The 27,560-nt window shown below is 39.3% G+C and overlaps 1 protein-coding gene across 2 annotated transcripts in view; it reads left to right on the forward strand.

Moving 5' to 3' along the window:
* The window catches only part of ADAM23 (ADAM metallopeptidase domain 23), a 171,587-nt gene that overhangs the window by 30,121 nt on the left and 113,906 nt on the right, over positions 1 to 27,560 (forward strand). For both annotated transcript variants that reach the window (XM_059393306.1, XM_059393307.1), the window contains exon 3: positions 13,019 to 13,095. In XM_059393306.1, coding sequence (XP_059249289.1) covers positions 13,019 to 13,095 — 77 coding nt within the window. The remainder of the gene's footprint in view (positions 1 to 13,018; positions 13,096 to 27,560) is intronic.

Genomic DNA, 27,560 nt, shown 5'->3' on the forward strand with positions numbered 1-27,560 from the left:
TTGTTCCTTTGACCCTCCAACCCTCAGCCACTGGGTGATTGTCAACACAATAGTCCGAGTGAACTTTAAAAAATGGAAAGGAGATCATGTCACTCCTTAGCTTAAAATCCTCAGTGATTTCCTCTTTCATGAAGAGTAAAAGGCAGAGTTCTTAACAGTGGCTAGAAGGCCCTACACAACTGACACCTCATTGCTTCTCTTATTCATGCCTGTGATACTCCCCTTAAGTTGCTCCACTTGACCCAAATTGGCTTAGTCTTCAACATACCAGATATGCTCCTGCCTCAGGGCTTTTGCAACTAACTGTTCCCTCTGCCTGGACTTCTCTTTCCCCAGCTATCCATGTGGATTATTTCTTCACCTCCTAAACTTTGCCCAAATGTCACCTTTCAAAATCCTTCTTTGTCCTCCCCCCCACTTAATATTATCACATCTCCATAATATACAGATCTAAATTTTTGTACCTCTTACCTACTTTATTCTTTTTGCCTACTTGGTTAAATTTATTCCTAGATATTTTATTCTTTTTGGTGAAGTTGTAAATGGAATTATTTTCTTAATTTCTTTTTCTGCTTTTTTATTACTATGTAGAAATGCAACAGATTTCTGTATATTGATTTTGTATTCTGAAACTTTATTGAATTCATTACTACTAATAGTTTCTTTTTGTCTATTTCTTTCTTTCTTCCTTTCTTACAGAATCTTTAGGATTTCCTATAGAGTATCATGCCATCTACAAGTACTGGCAATTTTACTTCTTCCTTAACAATTTGGATGCTTTTATTTCTTTTTCTTGTTTGATTGCTGTGGGTAGGACTTCCAATACTATGTTGAATAAAAGGGGTGATTTTCTTGTTTGGTTGCTGTGGGTAGGACTTCCAATACTATGTGGAATAAAAGGGGTTAAAGTAAATATCTTTGTCTTGCTCTTGATTTTAGAGGAAAAGCTCTCCATTTTTCACAATTGAGTATGATATTAGCTGTGGGTTTTTCACATATGTCCTTTATTATGTTGAAGTATGTTCCCTCTAGACCTACCTTGTTGAGAGTTTTTATCATGAATGGATGTTGAATCTGGTCAAATGCTTTTTTGTGTCTGTTGAGATGATCATATGGTTTTTATCTTTCCTCTCATTAATGTGATGTATCACATTGATTTTTGAAATATTGAACCATCCTTGTATCCCTGGAATAAATCCCCTCTGATTGTGGTGTGTGATCCTTTTAATGTATTGTTGAATTCAGCTTGCTAATATTTTGTTGACGATTTTTGCATCTGTGTTCATTAGGGATATTGACCTGTAGTTCTCTTTTTTGGTCATGTTTTTGTCTGGTTTTGGCTGCGGGGTAGGTCTGGTTTTTTTGTTTGTTTTTGTTTATTTTTAAAAGATTTTATTTATTTATTTGACAGAGATCACAAGCAGGCAGAGAGAGAGAGGGGAAGCAGGCTCCCTGCTAAGCAGAGAACCTGATGTAGGGCTCGATCCCAGGACCCTGGGATCATAACCTGAGCCGAAAGCAGAGGCTTTAACCCACTGAACCACCCAGGTCCCCTAGGTCTGGTTTTATAGAATGATTTTGGAAGTTTTCTCTTCTCTTCTATTTTTTGAAATAGTTTGAGAAGAAAAGGCGTTAATTCTTCTTTAAATGTTTGATAGGATTCACATGTGGCTCCATCTGGTCCTGATTTTTGTTTTTGGGAATTTTTTGATTACTGGTTCAATTTTATTACTAGTAATCACTCTGTTCAAGTTTTCTGTTTCTTTCTGATTCAGTTTTGGAAAATTGTATATTTCTGGGAATTTACCCATTTATTCTAGGTTGTCCAATTAGTTGGCATATAATTTTTTATAGTATTCTCTTAGAATTCTTTATATTTTTGTGATGTCAGTTGCTATTTCTCTTCCTTCATTTCTGATTTTATTTGAGACCTCTCTCTGTTTTTTCTTGATGAGTCTAGCTAAAGGTTTATCAGTTTTTTTTCTTTTAGACAAAGCAGCTCTAGATTTCATTTATCTTTTCCATTGCTTTTTTTCATTCTCTGTCTCATGTATTTCTACTCTAATCTTTTTTTCTTTTCTTTTCTTTTTTTTTTTTTTTTAAAGTAGGCTCTGCACCTATTTTGGGTCTTGAACTCATGACCCTAAGCTTGAGAGTCACATGCTTTACCGACAGAGCCAGACAGGTGCCCTCTGCTCTGATTCTTATTATTATCTTTATTTTCTCTACTAACTTTAGGTTTTGTTTGTTCTTTTTCTAGTTCATTTAGGTATAAGTTTAGACTATTTATTTCAGACTTTTCTGGTTTCTTGAGGTAGATCTGAATCACTATAAATTTCTTTCTTAAAATTGCTTTTGTTGTGTCCCAAAGATTGGACTGTTCTGTTTTCATTTTCATTTGTCTCCATGTATTTTTTGATTTTTTAACTTGATTTCTTCATTGACCTATTGGTTTTCAGTATCATGTTGTTTAGCCTCCATGTGTTTGTGTTTTTCCAGTTTTTTTCTTATAATTGATTTTGAAGTTTTAGACTGTTGGAAAAGATGCTCAATATGATTTGTTAAATTTCTTAATTTATTCTTAAATTTATTGAGATTTGTTTTGTAGCCTCACATGTGATCTATCCTGGAGAATGCTCCATGTGCACTTGAAAAATATGTATTCTGCTGTTTTTGGATGGAATGTTCTGTATATATCTGTTAAGTCCATCTGGTCTAATGTGTTGTTCAACCCATTGTTTCCTTGTTGATCTCTTCTATCTGAATGATCTATCTATTGATATAAATGGGATGTTAATGTCCCTTACTATTGTTGTATTGTTGTCAGTTCTTTTTACCTATAGAATTTATCATCTAATTTATCATCTAATTTATTTGTTGATTGTATTACTCCCCACTGCTCCCCAACACACACAAAAATGCAAACTCTTCTTGAAATGTGGTAGATACAATAATTATTTGTTGAATCAGTAAATTATTTCATATATGATGTAGATGCTAATGAGGTAGCACTTGATCTGAGACAAAGATATATTCCAAAGTACTACTTCTATTTTCATATGTTTTCAAGATTCCATGTAATTTTGGATTCTTATTTGGAAATTAAAATGGAGTTTTAATGAACCTAAAACATTCTGTAGACATGGTGAAATCTATCATTTGCTTACTAAAATGGGCATGATATTCTGTGTTACTGTTACTATTCTAAATATTATAGTTTTAAAAATTACGTGGCTACATGCTGAATTGTTGAATTGTTGGCGTTTTTCAGAATTCTGTGAAAGATGAATGTTAGAGAAAATGAGGTCACATCAATATTAGTGTTTTCATATCTAGCTTTGAGTAAAGTATGTGTATCATACTTATGCCTGTTTTGAGTAAAACTGTGGTGCTTGACAACTGAGATTCTATGTCCAGGAATAGTTCTTAGTAGTGTTACTTAGGAAGTCTAACAGCACCCACATGTTTGTAAAATGGGAAAATCCATTTTTGGGTTGGCCCCTCATTTGATAGTTACTCTGACCATCCAAAAGAGCAGAATGCAACCCATCTATGGCCATAGCTAAGGTCAGAATTCAGAACAAAGGAAAAGAACCAGACACAACTGATAACCAGAAAACACAAAACTCTCTCTAATCCATAAATGTAGAAGGAGCTGGGTCCTTATAGACATAAGGAGGATCAACCCAGTAGCATACAACTTGTGACACATATCTTGCAGAGAATAGTTAAGGAAAACAAAGACTGCTTAGGAATACCATTGTCACAGAGCTGTGTATTTCTGACGAACTCATAAGTGTAGCCTGAGGAATTTCTTCAACTAGAAATAATGGGGTTGGTAGAGATCCAAACACAAATCAGCTCTGGGCAAGAATAGTGGGAGACACACCAATGAGGATCAATAGAATAAAAATATCTTAAGGGACTAGAAATCTGGTCTGGATAGGTCTGTTTAGCTTCCTTTGGTTCTACATTTTCAGTAGTTTCTTAGGAAAACTGGTAATTCGTACTTGAATTTATATCATTTGTGATTTGCTGGATTTAAAAATGCTCAAGTGAACTGTGTAATTACTCTATCATAATTTTCTTTTTGTATTTCAGATTCATTCATTGTTAACTAATCCTTGTGTGGTCATTATAAAGATCTCAGTTAAAGAATTTTCTTTCTCTGGATAGATATTTGAGCCCACTGGGCTCTTGTAGCTAGCATTCCAAGGACCAGAGTCGACAGACAGGAAAATAAGCCTCCTCATGGAGGGCTGTCTTACAGAAGCTTTTCTTCTTTCAGGGTAGTATTGATGTTATATAAGCAAATTAAAAAATCTGTCATGTAATGAGTCACTGACATTCAGCGTGGAGCTTGGTGTTGTTTGTTTTTTAAAACTTATATTCTATTTCTATTCTTTTATTTAGATTATTTAGTGGGTGTTCAATAATTCTGGCTGGAAAGACAAAATATGTTCTTACTTTATGACAAAGAGCGTTAGCAGAGAGAGAATCACTCCTTGGGGTTGTGTGGTTTGGTGATGTAGGAACTGATGAGAAAAAAAGGTGAATCATACCTCAGCTACTAGATTAATGCATCAAATTAAATGTTACTATTCAGGAAGGCAGCAGCAAGAAACGGTTTCCATGGTAACTGTTGTCATAGTTGTATTTTACTCATCTTTCAGAAAATATATGAAAGCTAAATAACATAGCTGTAGTGATACTTTTAATGATTTGTCCATATTCAAAGAGCAAGAGCTCTAGTGGCTTATGATTTCGTCTTTCTCACGAGTTGGCACTGTCAGCTCAGTATCCAGCAAACATTAATTACTAGGGATAAATGTATAGGAGACAACTCATAGACGTGTCCAAAGATGTTTTGTCACTGAAGATATATTTTTCCAGAGTTCTTCTGAGTTACGAAATGATCACTAAGGAAGATCTTAGTGTGTCTCTTTAGGGCTAAAAAGAGCCCCCCTCTCAAATATTATTAGCTTCTCTTCTTTGCCTGGCCACAAGGAATTTTAAAAATAAATTTTTATTGCACCTAACTCATGATTTATTCACTGGAGTATCTGTTTGGATTATCAATGCCCATTTTCCTCTTTCTCTTCAGGATCTGTTTTATCACTTCAAACCCAGTGAGGATAGGTAAGAAGAGGGAAGAAGGTGAAACTGGAATCTCTTTAAAACTGGTTTATTTAGTAAAGCACTCTTGGGAAAGATTTGGTCAGAAGTTAAAACTCAACATGCTGTCCTTTTTTTCTGTATCATCAGATTGGATAATTGAATGTTGGCTGGATTTCCCTCGGAACTAAAGTTCTATCTTTCTTGGCTAGGTTGGCTCAGAGAACAAGGTCAAGCAATGACATGCTTCCATCACTGGGGGGGAGATGTTGATCTGTCCGTGTCTTGTGAGAACAGTGTGTGTTGCTGCTGTTTTGGTGATGTTTCTGAAATGTCCATCACGGTGGGGGCTCCAGCTTCCTAGTGTAAGGCTAAAGATAGCTTGGGTAACAAAATACACTAGTATTCTTTTGCACTTGTATGTGCTCACATGACTTACTGATCTCATGAAATGCTGTAATTTATAATAAACTGCCGCGTTTTAATTCCCACCACAATTCGGACTGCAGTTTAGTGTTCCAGAATGGAAGTTCTCCTGGGTTTGACTTAAAAAACATGTTACTTAAGTCTCTGTTTGTTAGCAAACACTTAGACACACTCTGAAATTTCATCCTATGAAATCAATTTTAAGGCTATCTGAACTCTACCTATCTTTAAATGCTGAGAAAGACTTCACAGGAAACTTTTCTCAGCTGTCTGCAACTTTCAGTGTTCTGGCCCCTTGAATTTAATGTGCTTGTTACCCAGACTGTACATTGGGCAAGTAATCATTCCTGAGTTTTACATGGCATCTTTACAAATAATATTCATTATTATATTATTTAATTGAAGTATTATGTTTCTTATTCTTTGTGGTTTCTCATCTCCTTCTCCTTACTGCATTGTAAACTTTGATATAAATACTAATTCTTCTTGATCTTTACCTTGGCCCCATTATCTCACACCAGGTTGGGATTCAGTGCAGATTTGTTAATGGGTTAACCTGTAATCCTGTGAATTGGAACATGCTAGAAGGAAACATGATGATATTCTCTCCCACAAGCTACCTATTTAAATGCATCTTGGGAAGAATTTTGAGCAAATTACCTTAATTTGTAAAATTGCCTTCGTGTAACATTTGCAGCTGTTCCACATCACAGGAAAATGATTCATATTATTTTAAAGACATGACAACGTGAACAAAGTCAAAGCATAATGCCTAATGGTAATTAGCAATAATAAATATAAAATTGGCAAATTTTGCAGAGTATAAATGCACATTGGATTTTCTAGAAGGTGGCCAGCTCTTTTTGGGAGGGAACTTTTAAGGTGGAGCTGACTGGTAACCTTTCCAAAACTGTAATATAGTTTTCTTCTTCTTTCTCTTTCTCCTCCTACTTTGCCCACTTCTTCCTAAATTACTGAGCTCTTTCCATGTGGCCAAACTTTTCTTGGAACTTTCTGTTACATTATTATATAATTTGATCCTCATCCTCATCCTATTGGCAAGCTATTATTATTATTTATGTTTTAATAACAGAAAACACTGAGGTTTGGAGGGATGCGGACTTTTGGTGTGAACTTGGCACTTTTTCTCACTGAACTGAAGCAGACACTTCATCTTTCTTCTTTTGATGTGTGACCTTGAACAAAAAGTCATTTAACTTCTCTCCTTCTCTAAAAATGTTTTTCTTCTATAAAAAGGCAATCAAATATCCGTTTACTACCTCAACTGCACAGGGTACCATATTATTCTGATTGGTTGAGATAATTAAAACACAAGAAATATAGGGCATTATTTTTTTAGTTATTGAGAGAGCAAGTGCCTGCACAAGCAGGGGGAGGGGCAGAGGGAGATAGAGAGAGAATCTCAAGCAGGCTTCATGCTCAGCACAGCCCCAGGCGTGGGGCTCGATCTCACTACCCCGAGATCATGCACGGAGCTGAAATCAAGAGTTGGACACTCAACTGACTGAGCCACCCAGCCTCCCCTAGGGCATTATTATTTTTATTATTATATATAAGAGTCTCGATCATCCTGGTGATCACCAATGTGCTAACTTAGGATAAGGGATTGGAACTAGGTATAATTAAAAATGGTCAGTTGATGTTTCCTTTTGGACTTTCAAACTCCTAAGGTATATTTACGTATTTGAGTTTTTACACTGTACAGGAAAAAGTTCCACAAGCTAGATTTCTGTGTTTCTTGAGCTGTGGAGGATAGACCCAGATTAGTTATTTATGGGAAAGCCTCTATGATCTAAAGAAAGGGATGCCTTTTCCTCAAGTTTATTCCAGTTTAAACTTGATTATTTCTTATTTTAATTTAATTATTCAGGTCACTGGATTCTGTGTCTCCTGTGATGCAGAAAGCGGAGAAAATCACTCTGTATAACCACGTTGGTACAAGGCTCCATAATGAAGCTTCTTCCTTCAGCAACTCAACCCATTACAACAAAGCAGGCTCCTTCTAGGATGAGAGTAGCTGCTCTCATCCTACTTAGTTGGTGAATTTCCAAATCCACCTTCTCTGAAACACCATCTCATGTCCTGAACCTCAAAAGAAAGTGGTGTTTGAGAGTCTATGAAGTTTCCCTACTATATTTGAAGGAAAGGGAGTCGAAACTCTTGGAGGGTCTGTTGAAAAGTCAAGAGTAGGGGCAAAAAACCAGAAGCAAAAAAGATAAAGGAAGAGGAAAACAGTTCCTGAAAAGGTTATGGTTTATATACACAGATGCAAACACACACTCTAAGTAAACTATTTTAATGAACATAGAATGAACAATATTGTTGCAGTGAGGGAAAGAACAAAGAAAAAAATTACCTACAGTCTCACTAATAATCAGCTACTTTGCTGTTTTACTTTTTCCATGAATCTGTCCACTAGGAAAGACAGTTTATTAATCCTGTGTTCTAACTCTAATGACAGCATTTTGTTCTTTCTAGCACCTTCTTTCCTAGAAGCCCACAACCCTCTTCTTTAGGAGGCAGAGCTGGAATCTTCCCACTAGTGTGTGCTTAGGCCTGCTTCATTCTCTTCAGGGCTTCTGCAGTCCATTTGTAAAACATTTGCTTGTTTTATTGTTATGCTACTCCAGATAAGTTTTCTTCATTACTTAAATAAGTGTCTCCCTAAATAAACTGAATATATGTTAAGAGCAGGAGAACTTCTTCCAAAGTTTCTTCTGTTTCCCACACCATGCACATAATAGAGTGTACTAAAGCACATCACTTGCTCAGATGACGTTGTGATTGATTGCATCAATACCTTAATTCTAGTTGCTCACTTTCTACTGAATTATGACATTTAGTCTCATAATATTTTCTGTATTCTGGGAAAGTGTAAACTTTCCACCCCTATATTTAGTTTCAGTTATGTGTGCACTCTGTAGAACACACGAATCCTTGCCAAGTAGTAAAAAATACCGATTGAACACTCATTATGTGTGAGGCATTTTTGCACGAAAACATATGTACTTGGGAAATGCCTGATTTCTATTTCTGTAAGTAGAGAGGGTCATCATTTTCTCTTGTCTTCGTGTCCATATTCACGTCAACTGTTTTAGAATATTAAGTCCCAAGGAAATGTAACCATGTCTCTTCAGCTTATGTAATATACACGATTGCTCAATATCATAACATTGCTTGATGATAAGCTGTAAAGCCAGTCTTCACTGGGAACCTGACCATCTTCCAAAGTTATTTAATATGATACCATGAGGTGCCATTTCCTAAAAGGGGGGGGGGACTAGAAAAACAAAAGCACATTGTTGAATGTGTAAATTGCTCTTTAGTGAAGGAGGTTTGTGTATATAATTGAGTTTAGTTGTTTTTGTTTATAGAACTCCTGTAATTTCCCTGTGCCAGATTCTGAGTCAAAAGAAAAATATCAAGGTGCTTAGGCAACAGCTGTTCTCAGCCCTTCAGGGTGGTAATTCTGAGCCCAGGGATGTGCTTATTCTTGTCGGGAAATGATGCTCTTTGACTGTAAAACCCAGCATTCTTACCCCAGTGCAATTACAGTGACTGTCCTTGTAAAAACAAGTGTTAGTCATCAAGTCTGTTTAACAGATATACCAAAGGAGAAAATAACTCATTATGACCTTATGTGTGGTTTGTGAACTTTTCTCTGAAGTATTCCTATGATCCAGTTGTGTGCTACTGAACACGTTTCTAACCCTCACTGGACGGTACCTTCTTTGTAAAAGAAGAGCAATACTTGAGGTAGCCTTTGTATTTTCAGGGGTTTTAGTGGTCCTGGTCAGTTAGTCATCTCTAAAATATTTAATAAACTAAGTGATGTGGCTGCGTATTATAAAGCTTTCTACTCATCTTGGCCATTCTTCTAATTTTTTTGGTCATTTGGAAGAAGTAGGTTAATATGAAGTAAAAATGAAGAATATCCAAAAATGTGATTTGGAAAACAATAATGAGGAGGACTTATTTTACCTGATTTGAAACATATTTAAATTTGACAATTGTCAAAACTGCATACTATTTTGTTAAATAAAACATGATCAGTTGGTATGGAATGCAGAGATTCCAGAAGTTAAAAGCTATTTTAGTCATGTCTAAGACAGAGGAGAAATAAAAGAATGATAGAGAAAAGTAGCATTTGTCGGGTACTTATTTTGATATAGGGAAGAATCTATACTCTGTACAAATGCTCATATAACAATGGAAAGAGAAGGCAACATAAGAAACATAACGTACACCATTGTATTTATTGAAATTTTTAAACATGGATACAGATATCAGACGAGTATACCAATTCTCTTTGAGGTATATGCAGGAGGATGAACGCTTGAGGAAATCTTCAGTCTTTTTATAGGAAAATGTGCTGCCTCTTTGCATTACAATAAGTTAAAATGTTAAAACCTTCTTACTGATTAAGGTACTACAATCGGATTTTTTTCTTTCCCTATGGAGAAACAGGGATGTTGATGGCATTGTGATTGTTTCAGTTGTTGTAGAGAATAGTCTGTCAATATGTTTGTATCATAATGTTGTTGTTAATGGTGCTGATGGTGGTGGTGCTGGTGCTGGTGCTGGTGGTGGTGGTGCTGGTGCTGGTGGTGCTGGTGCTGGTGGTGGTGGTGCTGGTGCTGGTGTTGATGGTAATGGTGCTATTGCTGGTGGTGGTAGTGGTGGTGGTGATGGTGGCGGTGCTGGTGCTGGTGGGTATGGTGCCAGTGGTGGTGGTGCTGCCGCTGCTGTTGGTGGTAAAGATGGTGGTGCCGGTGCTGATGCTGGTGATGGTGGTGATGCTAAGTCGTGTGCCACACACTGTGCAGAGTAAGCATGGGGCACATTTCGAGGTGAGCTTGCTATCTTGGCCACACATCTGTCTGTGAGATCAGGCATGTCATTGAGCACATCACACAAAGCCCACCTTTTCAGATTCAGTGTTTGACATTTCCTCTAAAAGTTATTTTCTTTATGGGCCACATTAATTTAAAAAATTTTTTTTGAAAAGGCTTTTTTCCCATCTTCATTTTTAAAACTATTTTTGCAAATGTTTTCCACTGTGCCCTGAACATCTCTTCTTCTCCTGGCAGGTGGATTCTTAGTCATCTTTTGGAAATTTTTTTTAAACTTCACCTTGTCAGTGAATGGTTCCTGTGGCCCCTGAAGCCTACTGAGGCTGGCAGCTCTCCCTGCTTCCCCGAAGACAGCCCTTGAGGGCAGGGGCTGTGTCCTAAACCTCTTTATGCACACAGTGGGACTTAATAGATAAAAAACAAAAGGAAAATCCCAATATTAATGTTATTTGGTAGCACCTTCGTTAAATTCTATTAAACTGAATCTTGTCACATTGACTCATAATCAACTTATTTAATGACAGTCAAATTGTGTTACTCCCACCAAGTCTAGAACATGGGGTAAGTGGTTCCCACAAGCTACTTTATTTTACAACAGGCTTTTGTTGGGGTTCGTATTTGTCTCATTGCTTATTTGATGTAAGGTCAGCCTTTTAGTGGTTACTGTCAGGTCTTTTTAGTGTTTATAAAGTTACTCAAGGAGGTACATTTATCACCTTTTTAGGGCCAGGGTGACATTAATGAACTCTAATTAGCTGTTTAATATATTTTTTAAAAGATTTAATTTATTTCTTTGACACAGAGAGAGAGAGAGAGAGATAGAGAGAGAGTACACAAGCCTGGAGAGTGGCAGGCAGAGGGAGAAAGAGAAGCAGGCTCTCCACAGGGCCAGCAGGGGTATCCCAATGTGGGACTCGAACCCAGGACCCAGGATCATGACCTGAGCCGAAGGCAGTCATTTAACCAACCGCGCCACCCAGGCACCCCTCTTTAATATTCTTAAAAGAAAATAGGCCCAAGGGCTTATCTTATTCCTCAGGAAGTAAGTTTTCTTTTTTTTTTTTTAAACTTTTGGGACTCAGAAATGGAAAAATTTCCCCCTGTACAAATTATTCATCAAAATCTTCATGTAAAAATTAAGGCTTCAAGACACAGAATGAATTTAGATTAAAGGGTATATGATATTTGTGTCAGAAGATAGAGGTTCTGCTACTGCTGATGGAGACCTCATTTAACAAGACAGTAATTTCTTTCTCTGTCATGTAGTTGTCTGCATGCAGGAAGCCCAGATCAAGTGCGATGACCCTGTTCTACATGGTTCTTTGGGGTTTGGTGTGGTGTGCCAAGGTGTCAGGGATTTGGGCTCCTTCTTTCTTATTGCTTTGTATTTAAAATTTAATATTTGTTAATTTCCTTTTTATTTTGTATTTTGGTTATTATAGTGATTATCCCATCAGCAGTTGTGCTTGACTAGGGACCACGTCATAGATGATTTGTGACACCACTGAGCCTTAGGAATGAAGTCTGCAGGAAGGATGTTTGTGATTAGGGAGAGGGAGCGACTGTAGGTGTTGCATTTATCCTTCTTTGTTTGGTTGTTGTTGTTGTTGTTGTTTTTGTTTTTATCTGATGGGAGATAAAGGAGAATTTTATCTTGGGTGGTACTTTAACAAAACTACATTGATTCATTAATTTGCATTTTTTAAAGATACTTCCATGAACTAAATTAATCTTCAACATTTAGTACATATGACTCATGTTTAGATGAGATAATCTTTGTATATAGAGCTAAGGCACAATAACAGCAGTATTTGTAAATGTGTGACCCTTAAAGGGGACAGAAACTCTGAATATTCACAAGGGGCATGGTTCTAAGTGCTTTCCAAAGGGAAAAGGTTGCATTTTACTGACACATTCTGCTGATACACCATTTAGAGAAAGTTCCAGTTTCTGATGAAGAGCCGAGCACTGACATGATTTTTCACTTAGGTGTGCAGAAAGAATTTATTAGCTTTGTGCACAAAAATAGGCTGAAATCAAGCCTTAATTAGTCAGCCTTTTGCATAATTCATCATAGTCACTTTGAAAGTCCAGCTGAATATGCTTTTGATTTTTATCACAATGGGTTCATTTTAAAGGACTGATTGTCTTTTATTAGTTCTTTGCTACACAGGTATTTATGTCTTCCAAGTGAAGCCACGACAATGTACCTAGTATCTTTTTAAAGAAATGGATTGCTGGGCGCCTGGGTGGCTCAGTGGTTAAGCTGCTGCCTTCAGCTCAGGTCATGATCTCAGGGTCCTGGGATCGAGTCCCGCATCGGGCTCTCTGCTCAGCAGGGAGCCTGCTTCCTCCTCTCTCTCTCTCTGCCTGCCTCTCTGCCTACTTGTGATTTCTCTCTGTCAAATAAATAAATAAATCTTTAAAAAAAAAAAATCTTATAAAAAAAAAAAAAAAAGAAATGGATTGTTACCCAAGAATCTCAGAAGAAGTGCATCAATCCATAAAAATGTTTTTCTTATTTAGTATCATTGATATCCATACAATCAGCTTTAAAGACAGGAAAGGAAGCTAAAGTTCTTTCTGTCTCTTTGAATCCATAGGCTGTCCATCTGGCCCAGGCAAGCTTCCAGATTGAAGCCTTTGGCTCTAAATTCATTCTTGACCTCACACTGAACAAGTAAGTATTTAGTTATAATAATCCTGCTAAGAAGCAAGTGCAATAAAACTTTACTTCCTAATGATGCTTTAGTCAAAATAGTGCCTTTGTTGAAGCAATTGATATTTTCTAGCGATTATGTCATATTGCACTTAAAGAAAAATATAAAAGCCTGAGGTTAATTCTTTTTTTTCTTTTCCTGAAAGAAAAGGCATTTAACATTTAACTTGTTAAATATCTCAGATAGAGTACTTAGTATGATTTTCGATGGAATAAATATTGAAGTAATGCTAGTTAATTAAATGTTAACTATAATGATTACTATATATAGGAAGCATGATAAATCACTGACTCAAGTATAATTAGATGTAAGTCTAGAAATTTCTTCCATTTTACTTTTCATTATGCAGTTTGCATGGCTTTCGTACAAAGAACAAAGACAGTGATAACTTGCAATGCTGATGTTGAGAAGGTTCTTTGCTTTATAATTTTCTCTAGTACAGTTTCTTAGGGATTTGTTCCTAATGAAAATTTACTTAGCTTTTCTCTGAACATGAGTTTATGTTGATATTTAAATGCTGTTTCCCAGGTTAGAACCAGTTGTACAGATACCTTTGTACAAAGCCTGAACAAGAGCTATTTACTTAAGCAGGACTCTTTAGCTTCTAATTGAGCTAGCAGTGAGACTTTCTTTGGTGAAAGATATGTCCTGTATGATTTTCTGTAACTGAGGGAGCTCCAATCATTATTTTACATTCTTAGCAGTATTTTGACCAGGACGGCATCTTTGCCAGAAAGACACCACATAATGCTATCAGACACTATAACGTAGGTGACCACAGTCAATATCTGAGAAATTGCAAAAGAGTATAAAGAACAACTATTAAATTTCTTGTATGCCAAATTCTGTGAGCTCTGCAGAAAAAAGTGCAGAGTCAGCATGGGTGCTCCTTACTCAAGTGTTATTGCAGCTTTAAGTCAGAATGAATCAGCAGAACTCAGAATTTCCTGTGGTAAAGGTGTTGCAGGTTTTCCTCTTTGAGTCTGCTGGGCATTGGTTGAGTGTCTTTCATCCTGCTGTGTCAGCACTGTACCTGCCCAAGAGATTTGTCTTGCCAAATCTTAAACTATGTTGAGTAGCAAGGAATGGCTAATTTTAGTTTGTTTAAGGCCCTCTATTCCTTTAACTTGTACTGCAATGGAGACTGCCATTCCAGGCTGAAGGGTGGTGATAGCAACCAACATTGCCATGTGTTTTGAACATGAAGACATCATGGCCACAACAGAGCCCCCCATGACCAAGGAAAGCTCACTTGGGGTGTCCATTGGACATAGAGGTCTGAAGACACCTCAGAACATTATTGATCTCTAGTATTAACATGCAGAGGAATCAAGTTGAGTACATACTCTGAGTGGTCCTTGTCTTGGAGAGCTTATAGTCTAGTTGGGAAACACTGATAGATAAATACATAATTTTAGAAGAGTGTGAGATTTGCTGTGCTAGAGATAAGCATGGGGTGCTATGCAAGCACCAAAGAGGCAGCTCTGCAGGCAGGAGGAGTGTCAAAAGTCATCCTGGAAATGGTGATGGTTGAGCTAAATCTTGGAGGGCAGGAGTTCATGAGGGAGAAGTGTTGGGGGTGGGTGGAAGGGGGAGAGGAAATGGAGAGCTGTATGTAGACAGAGGAAAGAGTGTGTGCTAAGGAGGCAGGGGCATCTTGTTGTGTGGCATGTTCAGGAAGCACGAGATTTTTGTTGAACTTTTTGGTAAATTACAAGGCGGAGGCAGAGGGACATGAGTCAGGATAGGTAGGCCCAGGGACATCTCAACTCATGGAAGATCTTGTATGTCATGCTTAAGATCTTGGTCATTATCCTCTGGAGTCTGAAAAATGAAGTAAGGGGAATAAACAGAAGTTCTGCTCTCAGAAAGTGCTAAGAGGCACGGAAAGGAAATGCTCTCAAGAAATCTTCAGTTGATAAAAATCATTAGGAAAACTTGGATGTAGATAACACAGCAAAATGAAGAGTTAAAGTTGGCAGGTGCCTTGTTTGGATAGCTAGGCAGAAGGTTGTATCCAGATGAAATGGGCACACAGGGAACAACTGGCTAAATGATAAAGAGAAAAAGCTGTGAAATTGGAATTGATTTGAAGGGTTTGGGACATACATGAGGCCATGTTTAGGAGATCGGTGGTGAAATACTCTGAAGCTCAGGGAAGAGTTGGGGACTGGAGTGGCACATGGGTTGCTCAGTTGGTTAAGCTCAAATCACATCTCAGGGTCCTGGGATCGAGCTCCGCATTGAGCTCCCTGGTCAGTGGGGAGTCTGCTTCTCTCTCCCTCTCCCTCTTTTGTGGCTTGTGAGCACACTCTCTCTCTCCTCTCTCTCTCACTCACTCGGTCTCTCAAACAAACAAACAAACAAACAAATAAATAAAATTTTTAAATAAAAGAGAGAGAAAGATGGGGGCTGGAGACTGTAGGGAGTTATTCCCATATAATGTTAATAATGACCAGGACGGGGGGCGCCTGGGTGGCTCAGTGGTTTGGGCTGCTGCCTTCGGCTCGGGTCATGATCTCAGGGTCCTGGGATCGAGCCCCGCGTCGGGCTCCCTGCTCCGCAGGAAGCCTGCTTCCCTCTCTCTCTCTCTCTCTCTCTCTGCCTGCCTCTCTGCCTACTGGTGATCTCTGTCTGTCAAATAAATAAATAAAATCTTTAAAAAAAAAAAAATAATGACCAGGACGGGCGCCTGGGTGGCTCAGTGGGTTAAGCCGCTGCCTTTGGCTCAGGTCATGATCTCAGGGTCCTGGGATGGAGTCCCGCATCGGGCTCTCTGCTCAGCAGGGGGCCTGCTTCCCTCCCTCTCTCTCTGCCTGCCTCTCTGCCTACTTGTGATTTCTGTCAAATAAATAAATAAAATCTTAAAAAAAAAAAATAATGACCAGGATGGTTGTGAGTGAGGTTGCCCAGGGAGGGTAGGTAGAACAAGAACATGAGCTGGGAGGATAGTTAAGAGTTGAGGAGAAGGGGCACCTGGGTGGCTCAGTGGGTTAAGCCGCTGCCTTTGGCTCAGGTCATGATCTCAGGGTCCTGGGATCGAGTTCCGCATCGGGCTCTCTGCTCGGCGGGGAGCCTGCTTCCTCCTCTCTCTCTCTCTCTGCCTGCCTCTCTGCCTACTTGTGATCTCTCTCTGTCAAATAAATAAATAAAATCTTTAAAAAATAAAAAAAGAGTTGAGGAGAGGAAGAGAAACCCATGAAGAGACAGAGACTGAGTGCTCAGAGAAATGGCGGGGGGAGAATCAGGAGAAGGAATAAATCGAGAAGTTCACAAAAAAAGATGTGATTTATGGCCTCACATCCAAAAGGATCTAATGAGATAAGGAGCCAAGATGCCCTTTGTATTTATCCATTAAGTTATGACAGGTCTGAAGGCAGTAAGTTTCGGTGAAGCTCTGGGGGCAGAAGCCTCATCCCAGTAGGCTGGCAGTGACTGAGAGGAGGTGATGTGAAGACAGCAGGTGTCCACCGAAGAGGTTTGGGTGAGAGGGAAAGAGGAGGAGGGCAGTGGCCAGTAGAAGACACTGGGGCCAAGCAATGGGCTGGTAGGTGTAACACAGCAAGTTAACAGGCTGAGCAATGGGAGCTAGAAAGAGGGAGAGGTGAAGATGCAGAAGAGACAGGAGTTAATTTACGGAGCCAGATCTGGGTGAGGACAAAAAGTCACGAGACCAACAGCACAAGGGCAGAATGTGGTTTTGAACCAGGAGGGACAGTGCATTCCCAACCTATGGGTAAATGCACGTAGAGATTGGTTTGGAGGTGAAGGAATGGCATTTGGGAAATGCCTCTTGAGATTTCCTTCCTGAGGATAGCCTTATCTGCCGTGGGGATTTGATGGTCAGGGAGGATGGGTTGAGGGTGAGGAAAATGATGAAAATTTAGGCTAATTGCTGGAGGGATGGGTGAACAAGGTTGTGTTGAACAATGTATGAGCAACCGTCATCAGAAATGATGTGTTACATGTCAGTCTTTGAGTTATTCTTCCTGATGGTGTTTTGTTTTGTTTTGTTTTTTCCTCCTTAACCTGGTGTGCTCCATCAGTTAAGCATGTGAAAGAAAAAAAGGAAGCAGATTATGGATCAGGTGTTCTGGTGGTAGCATAGGGGAAGAAGAGTGGAGACACAGCTCTTTGAATACTGGTGAATTACTTGGGTAGTTAAGTATCCATATTCGGGCTGGGCAAGAATAGAGATGAGGTCAGGTGGAGATTAGAGACTGAGCTGGGAGAAAATGGAGGTCTTTATAGGGAAAAGTAAATGCAGTGGAAAGGAGGCATGAGAGCTGTCTGTACTTGTGTGATATCTCCCTGGTGCAGAGTCTCGGGTCTTCTGAGCTCAGCATGATTGTGCGATTCTGGTGCGACCCAGAGATGGGGAATTGTATAAAAGTATGATGTGTGTGGACTGGGTATGTCTCTAGTTTAAGTGACTTTCAATGGCTGGGGTTAACTAAAAAGTCTGATCCATGTTAGAGTAAACTAAATTAATCAGTCACAGAGGAACTGAAAGAGCTTTTGAGGAAAGAGGGATCCCATTTCTACCATGGAATGGCCGTGCTATTTACAACAATTTTAAATTGTTGAAGAATAGGAAAGAAAAATGTATATGATAAGTATGTGGGCTCAGTGAAGGAATGAGAGCATATGGATATCAACACAAACTAATCAAAGCGGTGGCCACGGAATCTAAATGGTTCATGCGTTTGCCAGGCCTGTGCTGCCAGCTTATGAAGACTACCTGAGGTGGGTTCCTGACAGGGGGGACTTGCTGACTCTGTGCTTTTATAGTGTGGACAAGTAAGGCCCCGACTTGCTGAGACATATCTTGGCAGAGATGTGTTTGTTCAGCAAATGTTGAGCAAGCATCCATTGTATGCCTGGGACCACAGTGGTGCTGATGCTGCTGGGAATAGGATGGGGAGGGTCCCCATCTCCCACCATAGAGCTTCACTCACTCACTAAAGACAGATCATATGTGATCAGAGGAGCCACACGTGGAGGTGGCCAACATGATTTGGATGTCACAGAAGCCAGAAGGTCTGTCAGAGGAGGGACATTGAGTTGAAACCTGATTGTCAAATATGAGTCACCCCCAAAGCTAGAAAGCTGAGGACAGTGGGGAGGGCAAGTGCAGTGGGGTGGAATGAGGAGACGAGGCCGAGAGGAAGCCATGTAGCCAGGTCATGGAGGGCCATCACCCACAGAGCATCTACAGAGATGTGTTTGGTGGAAAGCCATAGGCGGGCAGTAAGCATGGATGTCACACCGTTGGATTTACATGTTACTTAGCCCAAAAAAATCCTTGCTGCGGCCTCACAGGACTTTTGGTCATTTTCCTTTTAGGATATTCCCCCTTTCAATTTTGTTTTGTTTCCCTTCTAGATTAACTGGTTTAACAAGTTCAGAATCTTTTAAGAAGTTTTACTAGATTAACCGTGCTTAGTGTATATTGATCCTGGAAGTCCGGGGGATTCCAATGATTGTCTCCTTCATACTTGTGATTGGAATTATGCCCAAACTGATTACCTACCATTTAATTTGCTGGTGTCTTCACCTGTTTTAGGGAATAACAGTAATCAGAGCTACATAAAGGTTGAGAGCACAGGTTCTAGAATCAGACAACCTGAGTTTGAATCTGGGGGCTGCCATTTACCAGCCGTGTGACCTTGGGCAAGTTTCTTCTTTTTAGTAACAGTTTAAATAACTCCCATGCCATAAAATTCACTCATTTAAAGTGTACCATCCAGTGGTTTGTGTTATATTCATAGACTTGTGCAGTTATATCACCATCTAATTCCAGAACATTTTTGTTTCTTTACAAAAGAAACCCTGTACCTTTCCTTTCCCCTCTTCTCTAAGCCCTTGGCGACCACTCATCTACTTTTTGTCTCTGTGCATTTGCCTGTTCTGGGCATTTCATATAAATGAATTCATACAACTTGTAGCCTTTTGTGACGCCCCTCTTACTTAGCATAATGTTTTCAAGGTTCATCTATGTTGCATCAAATAATACGACATTGTGGCGCACTTAAGTGGCTCAGTCAGTTCAGTGTCTGACTCTAGATTTTAGCTCCAGTCATGATCTCAAGGTTGTGGGATCAAGATCCGAGTTGGCTCCATACTGCCTGTGGATCCTGCTTAGATTCTCTCTCTTCCTCTGCCCCCTTGTGTATATGTATGTTCTCTCTCTCTCTCAAACAAACAAACAAACAAACAAATAAATAAGGAGAAGGAAGTTCCTAAAACTAAATAAAGAAATACATAATATTATATTGTGTGGGTATATTATTAACTTCTTAAGCTTTAGTTTTCTTCTTAAGCTGCAGGTTGTTGTAAGGATTAAATGAGATCATGTGTGGTACTTACATGTCTTCTAATTGGAAAGGGTGCATCCAATGCTGTGGACTGAATTGTGCCTCTCAAAAATTCCTGTATTGAAGTCTTAACCCCCAACATGACTATCTTTGGAAATAGAGCCTATAAGGAGTTAATTAGTTTAAGTGAAGTTATAGGGTAGATCCCTAATCTGATAGGATTAGTGTTCTTATAAGAAGAGACATCAGAAAGTCCCCCCCACCCACTGTGCGTGCGCCTGTGTGTGTGTGTGTGTGTGTGTGTGTGTGTGTGTGTGTTGGGGGATTCAGCATTAAAGAAAAGAGTCATTGATCTCATCGAGCTTCTGACCTGATGAGAACAGCATTAAGTCCATTTTTGTTTCAGTCAGCATTTTTTCTGACTTTGTAGATGAGAAGAGGGTGGTATACCATATGATCTTTTCCCTGCTGAAAGAGGACTGAAGAAAAAATTAGAGACAGTTGAGCCTGTGGTTGGTACGCACTGAAGGTAGTGAGCATGGGTGTGCAGAACCTGACATCCACTGGGCCATAATCTGGGTATTAACAGGGTTGCTTTTTCTAAAATGATGGAACTAGGCTTTGAGAGTGTCTCACACCAGCATATCTATTTTTGGAAAAGGTGGGGAATCGCTTGGTGCTTCTAGATTCCACTCAGTAGTGAGAACAAATATTCAGGTACTTGTTATGGTAGCTCTTCTGTGTGGAACCAGGTAGCTAGGCTGAGTCAGTCTACCTCTGTGGGCTCATGGGAAAGCCCCTTAATCCAAGGCTACAGCCACATTCTCCAATGTTACTTATTAGGAAAATTGTATTTGGGGTTCAAAGCTTGTCCCATACAGCCCCATTCTTTTATGTACATACTCTGTTGGTTAGAACATGGAGTGGTAACTGGCCCCCCCAACAAAGGTTAAGCCTTCTGTATCCTCCAACAAACCTATGAGAGACACTGCAGACCTGGATCATGATGAGATTTGGCCTTGAGATACATACATAGGTAGTGGTGACATTTGACATTGGGCTACCCCGAATCTCAGAAAAATCAGTGTAGCATGCCCAGCTGAGAGAAGTACCCAGACCTCAACTATGATGCTCTTCTATGTGGAGCTAGGTGATGTTTCCCTTCACTCAGGGATGGGGTATGTGTACTGATGAGTGTGTGCAGAATGTTGGGGTGCTGTAAGGATGCAGATGGTTAAAGTGGTTTTAGTGTCACCACATGGAAAGGGAGGCACTCAAAGAAGTGATAAGTGTAATGGCATGATGAAAAACTCAAAGTAATGCATTCAGTAAGGTAGTTCTGGATTTAGGAAAAAGTCTTTGTTCTGATTTTTTCTGGGAATCAGGGGTGTTTGATTTAAGATGAATATTTAGAAAATGCTTATTTAAAGAAATATATGCACACAGTAATTTGCTCATTAAAAGTAGTTCATGCAATGCTTTTGAAAGAAGAAAAGAGCCACACTGATGTAGTTTCAGTTAGGTTAAATAAAGTGCCTGACTTTTGTGTTGATTATTATGGTTAATTTATTCTTCATTCAGTCAACAAACATTTACTGAGCATCTTGTTTGCATAAGATACTGTGCTGAGCGACCCAGGAAATTCAGAGCTGTGTAAAAGAATTCTCCTCTTTGGGAAACCACAGTAGGAAAAATGGGATTAAAATATATACAAATAGTATTAAAACATGATAGGAAGTGAGGCCTTGGTGCCAAGGGGAGGTTTTATTGGGAAGGTGGGATTCGATGGTTCATCTTAAAGGATGCTGTCTTGGCTTCAGGTGCCTTGGTAGCAGAACCTGAGGGAAACATTCCAGGAATACCTTCAGAGAGTGGGGAAGTGAGATGTGGAAGAGAAGGGAGCTGAAAAAAGCTGATTTCCCACTGGGGCCTCATTCCTGCTGAGGGAATCCTGGCAGTTGGGAATTCTTCCCTAGGATGTCATCTAACTGAGGGGTGAGAAACCAGCAGTTTTGTCCACCAACTGCCAGTCTGTTGTTGGTTGAGGGCTGTTTCTGGGGGCAATATTCAATATTCAATATTCAATATTCAATATTCAATTCTTGAATACTTCTGTTGCCTCCTCTTAGATAGAGAACATGTCCTGGGTCCAGGATCTGGGTCTTCCCAGTCAGCTGCTTGCAGCTAGCCCCCAATCCCCTGACTCCCCACACTGCCCCATGGGCCAGGGCAGAGTGGGGCAGGGCAGAGTCTGCTACATGCACATGCTTTCCAGCTGGGGAGATACGGGAGGGAGAAAAGCACAATGCACACAGGGAAGTGGAGGAGCAAAGGTGTGGGGAGCAGGAAAGCATCAGATTCCTGTAGGGAGTGAAGACTGGTGAACCCCTTCACTTGAAGAAACTGAAACTATCAAGGAGTAGATGGAAGGCAAACTGCCCTTTTGGATTCATTGGATTCTAAGTGGAAAATTTAGTCTCTTTCAGCTCTGCAGATTTGGAGATTTGAACTTAAATTTGGTTTGTAAGAAGGAACATGTAGAGAAGAGACAGGCTTCCTGCCCCATTTTCCTTTCATGAGTGAATAGGACCAGGAGTTAGGACCAGGAGTGAGTGGCTAAAGAAGAGTATGAGGCAGATGGCCTGTATGCTAGTGCAAGACTGAACTGTTCTGTCTTCCATCTCAGCTTGTGGATTTGTAGGACTTCTGAACAAAGATTGGCTGGTGAAGTGCGCCAGTGATGACCCCCCACTTCCATCTTATTTTTTGCCCGTCGGCCCTAATGCATAGGTTAAATCCTCTATTTCCTGACTTCTGACGTCTGCAGAAGGAAGGCTTTCTGCTACAGTAGCAATGATGATGATGGACCCTCCGCTAAGCCCTTTACCCATTTTCTCCTATTTAAATACCTTTAGACCCCTGTGAGGAAGATGTGAAAATCCCCATTTTACAACTGAGCAGCTTGAGGACTGGTGAGATTTAGTCCTGTGTTGGGATTCAGCATGGGATTCAGTCTGGAGTCTTACTCAGTTCTGCTTTGATCACAGCACTGGACTGTTAAATTACAAATGAGCTGGGCATAATGCTAATGATTGCTCATCTGTTCACATTAAGTAGGAAAAAAGAATTGAACTATTTTAGTCAAATTTAACAATGTAAAGAAAACCCAGACGTCCCCAGTAGGATTTCAAATAATCCCATTTGTTGAGCAGACCATCTGTGTGGGCTGAACTTTGTCCCTCCTGAATTCATATGTTGAAGTCCTAACCCTTAGTACCTCAGAATGTAACCATATTTGGAGAAAAGGACTTTATTATTATTTTTTAAGATTTTATTTATTTGAGAGAGAGACAGAGTGAGCGAGCATGTGCATGAGTTGGTGGAGAGGCAGAGGGACAAGGAGTCTCCTGGCTGGGTGGGGAACCAGATGTGTGGGACTTGATCCCAGGACCCTGAAATCATGACCTGAGCTGAAATCAGATGCTTAACTGACTGAGCAACTCACGGGCTACTGGAAAAAAGGACTTTAAAGAGGTGATTAAGTTAAAATGAAGTCCTTAGGGTAGGCCCTAACTCAATATGACCAGTGTTCCTATAAGAAGAAGAAATTTGGACATAGAGTTCTGTGTGCACAGAGGAAAGACCATGTGAAGACACGGTGGGAAGGTGGCCATCTGCAAGCCAAGGAGAGAGATCTCAGAGGAAACCAACCCTGTGCACTCCTTGATCTTGGACTTCCAATCTCCAGGACCAGGAGGAAATAAGTTTCTGTTGTTTCAGTCGCCAGGCTATGGTACTTTGTTATGGTGGCCTTAAAAAATGAGCACACATCCTAATTCTTTTATTATTGCAGTGAGACATTCAGCATTAAGCTTCCACTTATTAATTGGTAGATCTTTCCTAGCTAATATTCCTACTATAATTTCCAAGTACTGTTTTGAGAGATTTTGGTCTCTTTTGCATTTATGTACTTTAGGAAGGGTCAAACTATTTTGGTGGCTTTGAAGACATTTCTGTGATGCTGGGGAATCTTAACAGGTAGAGGTCCTCAAAGTTGCTCTAAGTATTGATTGCCACTGTGTCATGTGTAGTATGATGCGGATGAATATTGATTTTCATATGTTCTAGAAGCCTTTGAGTGTTCTAAGTTTCCCATTGCTGTCAGGGATGAGCTGCTGCAGGGTTTCCTCTCCTGCAGGCATCTTTTCCTGTCTAGGTCTGAACATTTTGATTCTGTAGTGCTGGGTAGCTCTTCTTTTTGCCATATTTTCTCTGAGGAGGTGAGTACATTTTGGTCTCCCTTGGCATTTCTGGTTGGAGAGTTAACCCCATATTACTTTGGATGCTTTGGATGACACATCTATATGCTGGTAGATCGGGTCCAGAAACTTGAAAAATGTATAATAAAGTAAATATTGCCTACATATTAATAGGTTCTAGTACCAGTTTTTAGGATGTGTATCTGACCTAATTTCAAAATAGTTTGAGAAATGACTTTCATATTTTTTTTTTAAAGATTTTATTTACCTATTTGATAGACAGAGATTACAAGCAGTCAGAGAGGCAGGTAGAGAGAGGAGGAAGCAGGCTCCCCACGAGCCCAATGCGGGTCTCGATCCCAGGACCCCGAGATCATGACCTGAGCCGAAGGCAGAGGCTTTAACCCACTGAGCCACCCAGGTGCCCCCATATTTAAACATAATAACAGAAACATTAAAAATAAAATTTGAGTTAAGCCACTGGTATTTATGTACTGATTCTTTATTTCCATAGGTAGATGAGATTTAGTATAACTCTTGGGTGGTTAAAGACAGTGGATGTTTGCTCTCTGCCTGTAGTAATTATGAGACTTTCTTATCCCATACCCTCTTGCGTATTGACAATAATTGTTATAGGTGTTGGAACCCAGGGAAATGCAACACCAGGCTGAGGAAATAAGGAGGGTCATAAGGGCTAGATTTAGACTCTAAGTTCCCAGAGATAATACTGTGATTGGCCAGAAAAGAGAAATCTGTGGCTATACCCTCTAGTCCCACAGAGAAAAAAAAAAGTCATCTAAGAATTTCTAGCAAAATCAAAGGGATCTAACTGTCAGTGGGATCATATTGCACTATTTATTTAATTGAGGAAATAGAAGACATATCTAATGAATTAAGAGGCTGTGTCTTCACTAATGATTAAAAAAGACCCTTCCCAGGTATCCACCCTAAGGCACAGTGTGGGCAAGTAAAACTTGAATCTGATTAATTCTTTGGCCACTTCTTGGTCTTTTTTATTTTTTTTAAGTAGGCTCCACACCCAGAGTAGGACTTGAATTCATGACCCTGAGATCAGGATTTGCATGCTCTCCTGCCTGATCCAACTGGGCACTTCACTTCTTGGTCTTTTGAAGACAGATAAATTTATAAAAATTGTGGCAGAAGTTAATCTTGACAAAAAATTGAAAAGCAGAGAGGATTAGATGATACTAGGCATCTGAGATGAGTTAATCATGGTAGTTACTGAATGTAGATCTTATTTTTCTGACAGGTGAGAAAAGCCGCATTCTGGGGGGTATAATTACTATTATCTGATAAAAGAAGTTTATCTGTCTGTCTCGAGATATAAACTTTTTCCTGTCATGGAGGAACATCCCTTTTGCTCTGATGTTGCCACGATGTTAGATTATATAATCGTTAATATCTGCAACCATGGTTTTGTGAATGACAAGAAATATTACACTTAAATGGACATTTCATGTTGACGTTCTCTATTAGCCAAGTGCATGAAGTTCTTTCTAGCCTTGGCAGATTTATCAGTAGATTTCCATGGATTGAAACCTTTTATAAAGTGCTATTCTGAGCACTTCTTATTTCAGAAATGCGTATGTAGTACCTGCTAAGTGCCAGACATTGTTGAAGCCATCAAAGAAAAGTCCTTGCCTCATGAAGCTTACAGAATAATGGAAGAGAACAAAGTTTATAGCTGTTTAAGTGACAGTCTGAATTGTGCCATGGTGGGGTTCGGGGACAGGGCAGGGTTTGAGGGGAGGAAGAAAGGATGCTTTATTCGTACGTAGTAGGGATGGGAATGGATGGGAAGCTTAGATGTCTAAGCTCAGATCTGAGACTTAGGAGTTGGCCAAAGGTTTGAGGGTTAGAATGTAAGGGTCTGAAGGTAAGCAAGAGAGGTGAGAGATGGAGTGAGAGAAAAAGCAGGCTTAGAGAAAGAAACAAAATCGCACAGCTAGTAAGTGACAGCCGGGATCAGAACTCAGTGGTGCCCACTATCACAGCCTTTGAGAGTTGAGACACTTGTTAGTGATGAAGGAATCCCACTGGAATTATGTTTGAAAAAAACTACAAAGGTGAACTCAGATAAATAAATTCTGCATCACTTGTCTTTTACATCTCTCTTTATTTTCAGTACTGTTATACTTTGTGTATATCTAGCCTTAAACAATACTATATTAAAATTTCCTCTTACTACAGTATAGATTTATATAAAGTAAGAGCTTGACATCAGATAAAAGGGCTCATTAAGATTCTTGGCCATCTGATACCAATAAGAAGTGTGTTATTTCTAGAACCATTGTTTTTGATGATTCATAGGCTAGAATCATCATTTAGAGTAATTTTCACTAATCCTTTAAAATTAATTGTAATATTAGAATCCCCAGTATTAGAATCCTAACTATTGTTTATTATGATTTGCTTATAAAAGTGATCTTTGTAAACAGTCAACCTAATTCATCTTCCATGATGATATCCATGTGGTTTATGTTTCAGCTATATTTAAAAACCAATCTATAACAGCTTTTCCATAAGACCATTTCTGCAGTAGTTTCAAGTCCTTATTTCAATTAAGATAATTTTTAAATGAAAAATGTATTTATCTTTCTTACAGGCATATTTTTTCAAGTAAGAGGCAGAAAATCTCTAACACATTGTAGAGTGCACATATCATTTCTTCTTCCTTTATTTTTTGCCCAAATGACTTCACACATGCAATAAATCAGGCTAAGCTATGTGACAGGCAGGATCTCGCAGCATAAGGACAAGACTATGTCTCTTATAAATCCCTAGAATTTCTTAGAGACTCAATTGCGTCTGAGGCTCTTCCTCATCACTGTTAGTATTTATTCATTAAGCACTGACTGACCTGGTACTTGACCCCGAGGAGATGCTTTGCTCTTTAAAGCTATTCAGATGATGGTAAAGGGTTTCTTTATGTGACTGTTAGCCTCGCCAGCCCTCACTCAGTCCCACTGTGCTTTGTTACATTATGGGGAAACAAAGAAGAATGAGATATAACTTCTTATAATTCAGGGTGGGATGAGATGGTTGAGCTGAATTTTGAAGGATTAATTCAAGGATGAGTAGATAAAGCTTTTGGTTGGGTGTGGGGGCAGGAACTCTTCTGAGCACTCATTTTTTCTTGCCAATGAGTCAATGTTTGTTAAGGAACAGTCTTTACTGGGTACATATGAGTGACGGACTGTTGATACAGGGAGTTATTTTGCATCCTTCTCTCACTGGTATCTCTACCTGATCCAGCTTTCCAGCTAGGAGCAGTTTCATGAACTATAAAGATGGAGAACTGATATTTCACCAAGGTTAGCAATGCCGATGTGCATGTTTCCCTTTGTTTAGTTAACTCTGTTCCTGTATAATCACTAAGGTACTTGTGACTGAATGTAAACATTTAGTGACAGCGCTGCTATATCTGTCTTTTCACCAGCTTTGAATACCTGGGCTCTTTGTGTCCTTTTGATTTGGTGAACTATAAAAAAAAAGGAACAAACTCTAAGACATGATTAGATATTATTATTTTTTTTTCTAATTAAGGCCCACTTTTTATTTGTTTTTTTTTCTTTTTTTTTATTTAATATAATTTTTTATTTTTTATAAACATATATTTTTATCCCCAGGGGTACAGGTCTGTGAATCACCAGGTTTACACACTTCACAGCACTCACCAAAGCACATACCCTCCCCAATGTCCATAATACCACCCCCTTCTCCAAAACTGCTAGAACTTATACAGGAATTCAGTAAAGTGTCAGGATATAAAATCAATGCACAGAAATCAGTTGCATTTCTCTACACCAACAGCAAGACAGAAGAAAG

This window comes from Mustela nigripes, chromosome 3 (genome assembly GCF_022355385.1).
Source record: "Mustela nigripes isolate SB6536 chromosome 3, MUSNIG.SB6536, whole genome shotgun sequence".
NCBI lineage: Eukaryota > Metazoa > Chordata > Mammalia > Carnivora > Mustelidae > Mustela > Mustela nigripes.